The sequence below is a fragment of the Eurosta solidaginis genome, chromosome 2, assembly GCF_040869045.1.
Source record: "Eurosta solidaginis isolate ZX-2024a chromosome 2, ASM4086904v1, whole genome shotgun sequence".
Lineage (NCBI taxonomy): Eukaryota > Metazoa > Arthropoda > Insecta > Diptera > Tephritidae > Eurosta > Eurosta solidaginis.
In genome coordinates, this window is record NC_090320.1 from 251,439,483 (window position 1) to 251,446,477 (window position 6,995).

The 6,995-nt window shown below is 39.0% G+C and overlaps 1 protein-coding gene across 3 annotated transcripts; it reads left to right on the forward strand.

Moving 5' to 3' along the window:
- The first annotated feature begins 2,013 nt into the window (after positions 1-2,013).
- On the forward strand, positions 2,014-6,726 carry LOC137242717 (T-complex protein 1 subunit eta-like). 3 transcript variants are annotated; one of them, XR_010950347.1, is made up of 6 exons: positions 2,014-2,032; positions 2,098-2,316; positions 2,377-2,606; positions 2,664-3,006; positions 3,060-3,096; positions 5,529-6,113. XR_010950347.1 is itself a non-coding variant. In XM_067769971.1 (5 exons), the coding sequence occupies exons 3-4, from the start codon at positions 2,546-2,548 to the stop codon at positions 2,975-2,977; spliced, it is 375 nt and encodes a 124-aa protein (XP_067626072.1). In that variant the 5' UTR covers positions 2,014-2,032; positions 2,098-2,316; positions 2,377-2,545; the 3' UTR covers positions 2,978-3,006; positions 3,060-6,113. The 3 variants fall into 3 exon arrangements, 2 of the variants coding, with proteins under 2 accessions (XP_067626072.1, XP_067626071.1); XM_067769971.1 differs by having other exon boundaries at positions 3,060-6,113; XM_067769970.1 differs by lacking the exon at positions 2,014-2,032 and adding an exon at positions 6,319-6,726 and having other exon boundaries at positions 2,125-2,316; positions 3,060-6,214.
- Positions 6,727-6,995: the final 269 nt, after the last annotated feature.

Sequence of the window (6,995 nt, forward strand, 5' to 3'; positions counted from 1 at the left end):
TAAACGAACAGATACATAAATACAATTTCTGACACAATATTCGAGCCTTTAAAATTTGTTTACAAGAAACAAATTAATCACACAGGTACAACAGATAAACACACAACAACAAATAACCAGAAAACAATTAAAGCGCCAAAACAACAAACCCACAAAGAAGGTCAAACGACTAAATTACGGATTTAACCTGCTCCAGTCAACCACACAAATCGATCAGTAAAAACCACCCTCGGTTCTGAATGAACACACAGGACATACACATAACTAAATATACACAAGCATCAATTTTGACAATACCTGCACATGTACCTATGAACTATAAATACAGGACAAACGACAACAACAGATCAGAAAATTTACACTGATGATGGCACAACGCGAAACTGGTTTGTCTCAAAACCAAATTTGATAAGGGATGACGGAAAATCGTTCCAATATACATCGTTCTCCGGAAGATTTATGGTCCTGCCCGTGATGCTGATGGCGAGTATCAAACGAGGTATTATGTTGAGCTATATAAGTTTACACAGACATGAAGATAGGGTAGCGAAAAACGTCTAAAGGCTTCGCTGGCAAGGTCATGTTATACGACACCGCCATTCGACAGTCGACATCGTAATTTTTGAAGCAATTCATAATGAATTATGATGAGCGTTTAGTTTTCGAACCATGAGGGACTGTTTCCGAGAATTTTGTTATCACTTCGCAACTGTTTCGATCATTACTTTGCGAATGTAGTTTTAGGGCCAGGTGGGACCGTTTTGGGATTACTACTTCGAAATCATTACAGACATTTTTTGGGCTCTCTTTGGGAACATTTCGGGACTCTCTCCCGATTATTTAGGAGTCATTTAAGGGATTTTATTCAGTTCACTTCGGAACCATTTGAGGATCCTTTAAGCACTTTCTCCGTATAGTTTTAGGAATAATTTAGTATTGTTTTCGCATCGTTTAGGGACTATCTCTGTATGATTTCGGAATTGTTTAAGGGATCATTTGAAGACCATCACCGGGAAAAGTTTGGGATCGTATGCTGGTTTATTTTAGTATTGTTCGGAGACACTGCGGGACTGTTTTCTAGAACTATTTTGGTATATTTCGGGGACTATCTCTATCTTTTCGCATTATTTTCGTGATTTGTTTCGGAATGCTCTTTAGCTGCAGACCTGTCTAATTTTGAAGCATTAAATATTGTGGAATATATATAATTTTTGCAGGTAAATATAAAACGTTCATGCAAATCTGAATAGGTGTGATAATTGCACATATTTCTCGCAAATCCATTTCGAGCCAATGCGCCAACTTCCATGTATTCGCTAGCAACGACACCGCCAGGGAAATCTGTACCTGGTGGTCCCAATCAGATGACTATAAATAGCACAATTATACCTGGCTTGCCTAATATGCCACCACCAAAACAAGCAGTATACGCAAACATATATTTTTAAATAATTTTCTGTCTAATAAATTTTGTTATTTTTCTAGACTGGTTCTCCTCAAACTGGTCAGCTACAGCACCAACATCAATTGCAGGCGGTGTTACATCTCCATACCAGCAAACATGTGAACAGCAATTGCCACCGCAACTGGGTCCAATGCCACGATCGTCTGGTCTAATGCAGTCACAATCCAGTCCACCTCAACACCCTATGCACCAGCCATTTGGTGGCCATGACCAACATGGTCCTCCAGGTATGCCGCCCGCATCTACTGCACCAAGTGGGGCAATGACACCACATCCAGTTATGCCAAGGTATATACCACAACAGCAACAACCGGGTTATTCAATGCCACGACAGCAGCAGCAATAACCTATCTGCCAATGCCACAACAGTCGGGCTATCCACCACAACCTGGTCCACCTGGTTGTCCTCCACAACCTCAACAGCCAGGTTATCCTCTACAACAACCAGGTGCATCAGGTGGCTACATGGGTCTAATGATGCCACCAACACAACCTAGACAGACGTCAATGCCAGGTCAGCCACCCATGCCGGGTCAACCCCCAATACCCGCACGTCCTGGTTATAATGTATGCTAATACAACTAATATGTTTCAAATATTGCTGATGATTATTTTTGTATTATTTTCTTTAGCAACCACCTGCACCTGGTACTGGTATATGTATATCAACAGCCGCAACAGTAGCCCAACGCCGTTTAGATCCCGATCAGATGCCAAATCCGATAAGCGTTATCATTGAAAATCAGCGCTGGTGGTGCTTTTATTACTAATCAACAAGGTTTATTGCCACCATTGGTGACCACAAAATATGTGGTACAAGATCAGGGTAACTCCTCGCCACGTTACGTTAGGTATTGATATTCGAAATTAATGTTTTGATTGACAATTACATTGATCTATCTCATTTGCAGGCCTTTTTGTATCGCATACCTGCAACAGCTGATTTATTAAAAACAGCAGCTTTGTCCGTTATACTTACCATCTCACCAATGGCACGCACGTTTGAGGGTGAATATGAGCCACCCATTGTAAATTTTGGTGAATTGGGTCCAATTAGATGTAATCGTTTGCAATGCTAAAATGCAATTTGTAGATGCTGGTCATCGTTGCCAATGTCTAATGTGTAAAGTAACAACAGATGGTAAAAAAAATCTTTCACTTTTACTTGTGTTCATTGATCCATATTTTTTCTCAACAGTGCCAACTGAATATTTCCAACATTTGGGCCACACCGGACAGCGTGTCGATAAATATGAACGTCCTGAACTTGTATTGGGTACATATGAGTTTTTGTGTAAAAAATGTTTGGGAACCGATAGCTCTCAAGGTAAACCTCAACTCATATCCAACATCAATGCCTCGCAATCAATTGTGGGCGATGTACCCACTACATTCGGTCCACGCAGTATGGACAAGCATATTGTTGATTCCAGTGGTAAGGCCACAATTTCAAATGATGGTGCAACCATTATGAAACTTTTGGATATTGTGCATCCAGCCGTAAAACTCTAGTCGACATCGCCAAATCTCAAAATGCTGAGGTCAGTTTTTTGTTATATTAGAATGTGTAGAATAAAAATATTTCTCTTATCAGGTCGGCGATGGCACCACTTCAGTAGTACTTTAAGCAGGTAAAATCTTAAAACAAGTTAAGCCATATGTTGAGGAAGGCGTGCACGCACGTATCATCATTAACAAAAAGATTTCTTTTCTAAAATGGTTGTGGACGCTGCGAACAAAATTAATATACTCTGAGAGTTCTGCTCAGCTGAGTATAAAAAATATGTGTACCTGATCTGTCCAGCGATCTCGCATGACTTGTGCAAATTTCTTTTCAGAAAAAAATGTTAACCTCTTGTTGCACCCTTAAATTCTAGCCTTTCAACAAGGTCACCTAGAGCTATGTAAAATGATTTTTATAGTACTTAGGTATTGAGATCCATTTTCTTTTTCTGTGGAAAATACGTTGTGTAAGGAACAAACAAACGCGCTGGAGAGCTAAGAAGAACTTACAGGGCGACACAATTTTCAGAAAAGAAAACGCCATCACTCACAAAGGCGATTGAACAATAATTAAAATGTAACTGTTTCCATATGCCGAGTTCAGCCTTCCCTGCGTTAGATATAGATAAATAATAATTGGGTCCTGCGGTGAATGAGGGCAAGGCACAGTAATTGCTGCCATCCAGGAAAGAATCTGCGGTGGAAAAAGTTCTCCGTAAGATTTATGGTTCTATCCGTGATGCCGACTGCAAGTATCGAATGAGGTGTGTATATTGATGGGCTATATGAGCTTTACGCAGATATGGAGATAGTGCCGCCAATGAAATATCAAAGGTTTGGTTATAGGGCATAGTGACGGGTGGGACATTTTACTGGACCCGGACTCAAATCCTAAGTAATATCCCTTTAGCCAGAAGTTTTGAAATTTTATCACTTAAAGACGATACGAAGGTGAGGAAATATACAATTTCAGAGTGAAATTTACACGAAATGTTGCCATTTTCTAAGTGTGACAGCAGGGACTGCGAAATCACCAGCGTATTTAAGTATACGACTTCAATTTCCAATTACGCGAATGGACGAAGATGCTACCGTCAAGAATGTATTTCAATCGGCTTTACAGTTTGGAAGCATAGGAAGGGGAGACTCTACTGAGTTGGGCGAGGTAGACTTGTCCTCCCATGGTGCTCAGTTACCGCGAAACCGAAATAGTTGGCAGGTGTGACTTGGGTAAAAATCTAGAACAGGAGTCGACTGCTAATACGCGTCCAAAAATATCGAGAGAGGTGTTAAAAGACGCGTATTAATCTCGACAACAATAATACGAAGGCGGACAAATTTTATCTCTGTCCGGATATATTTGCGGTTGAAGTTGGCAATTTTATGTGATTTTTGTAATGTTGTTGTGCACTAAAAGTAAATTTGTGTACAAAGGGATTTTGTATGCATTTAATTTGGTGCTCCCAACCCTTTGGTGGAGCGGTCAGGGTAGTTTTTATCAGCACGGACGAAGGCCGTCAACGAAAAAAGGTGTTCTGCGCAAAAATACTATGGATCCCACCCCCGGTTTCGGAGGGACCCGGCGTCATTTTTTGGTTTTTCGTTAATATCTTTTAAACGACTTATCATTTTTATTTTCCGTCTTCGCATTATTAATACTGATGTCAAGACGCGTCGTTTGAAACTTCTCTCGACATTTTTGGACGCGTATTAGCAGTCGACCCCTGTTATAGACTACTACCGTGACTTGTTACGATACGGCCAAAATCGTTTAGGCGGTTAAGTCCCAATTAATGATGATGTTCCCCCATTCAGCCAATTAGTGTAAGTTCTACCCAGCAGTCATAGTATAGGTTTACAAGTATAATATGTATGAGAAGCAAACAATTCCTTTCTCTTTCTAACACACTGCCGTTTGACACTTCGGCCAGTGTCAAACTGGTGTGGAACTCAGTGGAACCTGCGTGGAACATGCGTTTGACACTGAACGAAGTGTCAAAATTACCGGGGTAGCTGTCGTGGAAAGCGATGCAGGGAAACAAAAAAGGAGCGGAATATAAGATATGGATTGCGTGAAGGTCAAATTTTTTTACGAATTTAGTATGAAAATGTATTGCACCTATATGCGTCCTACAGAAAATTATACAAAAGTCTTGATTTTGTGGTATCTGAGGACGCGTATTTATTCCAGCATTAAGAATACAAACACGAGTGCTAAGTTTTTCTACCTGTTCAAAAGATCTCCGCGAAAAACAGTTGAAACCGAGGTCGACTGCTATAACCCGTCCAAAAATGTGGAAAGAGAAATAAAAAGACGCGATTTGTCCTATTATCAATAGTTCAAAGGCGAAAAATTATTCGAATTATTGGAGGCGAGGCAAAAACGCGTCTATTAATACCTCCCTCGACGGTTTTGGTCGTGTTTTAGTAATAAAGTATCACAATTTGTTTATTAAAATTGTCCAAAACATATGGATTTTAAAGAGAGATGTAAATAAGTGCTCATTTGAAAGTAAATAAGGATATTTCTTTGTAATTTTGCATTAAAAATTTTACACAGTTTTCGTTAGCAGCTACTACAATTTTCTTGGACCTAAGAAGTACAACAGTGCCAAATAGCATCAACACAAAAAACGAATAAGAACAAGCATTTTATCAGGTGAGCGTGGCTGTGTCTGTGCGTGCTGCTACATATCCTACTTGTAGACCTGTACTATGCCCAGCAGTAAAATCAAATATTAAAACACTTGAAATTAAATTTATTTTTATATACTAGCTTTTAATTATCCAAAATCAAGTGAGCTATAAAATATTTTTCACAAAACTTCAAAACACTTTTATTTAAAAAAAAAAAAATTCAGCGTATTCAAAACGATTTTTCGTTGTCATATACAAAATAGAGCAAAAGATTTAAATTCTACGTTGACATCAAAGTGTGTGGCAAAATTTTCCCAAAAAAATACTAATTGGCAAAAGAAAAGAACGCGAGCGATAAAAACGCCACAGTTGTGCGAAATTTTGTAAAACATTTTATTTTATATATATTTTTTTACAACGAAGACCAACAACTGATAACAGCCAGTGGACTAAGAGCTGCCGAATAGGATTTTGATTTGTGCTTAAAATTCCACACAAAAAAATAAAATGGCAAATCAAAATGGACAACTAATTTTACAAGCTTTGCAGAACCTACAGGAACCGGCAACGGTCATGAAAATTGTAACGCATATCGCTGATACAGCTGGCGTAAGTGAACATGAAAATAAAATTTAAATATGTATATGTATATTTTGATTCATTATTGATTGAAAACATTTTTCTGTACTTCGCGTCTCTGACCCTTTTAATAGGTGCATCCCAATGATGTGAAAGAATCAGTGCAAGAGACTTTAAACGGAGGCGTACGTTACGGCTATATACAACGGGCAAATCGTAAATATTTTGCGGCACCTATTGATTTGGATAATATTGCCGTCGATGAGTGTAGTGAACCGGATGGTGAAACACAAACACAAAAAGAAGATAATAAAGATAGCGGCGAAATGGAGGATCGTGGTGGTAGACGACGCAAGAGACGTGGTGGTCGTAGCCGTAGTCGTAGTCAACGTAGTTCCCGACGCCGACGTCGCCGTTAAGTCTAAGAAAATCGGCTCAATAGAAACATTTAAATTTATTCGTATATATTTTGATAATGATGATTAATATATGTGATGTATGTGTACTGACTTTCATATTGTAATTCCTCAATCTAAATATATTGTGAGATAATTCAAAAACAGTGGTCATTCTGTATGCAAGAGCTTTTGAGTATATTAGAAACATCCCTCTGGGAATATTCTAGATGCCATGTCCTTTGATGCTTAGGGATTTCATTAACAATGGGAAGACACTTCCTGCTTCCCAATCAACCAAGGGGCCTGCGCATTGTTTACTATATAGTTTGGCAGCTTAAGTAGAGGTTATGTTGCGAATAGAGTGGAAGGCAGTGAACTAGGCAGTCGAATGTCATATAATGAAGGAAAGGTGT

Excerpts from the sequence above, each read along its gene's own strand:
- LOC137242717 (XM_067769970.1), top strand. The coding sequence starts at position 6,113 with ATGGCAAATCAAAATGGACAACTAATTTTACAAGCTTTGCAGAACCTA. Across the intron at positions 6,215-6,318 it reads ATATCGCTGATACAGCTGGC|GTGCATCCCAATGATGTGAA; the intron begins GTAAGTGAACAT and ends CCCTTTTAATAG.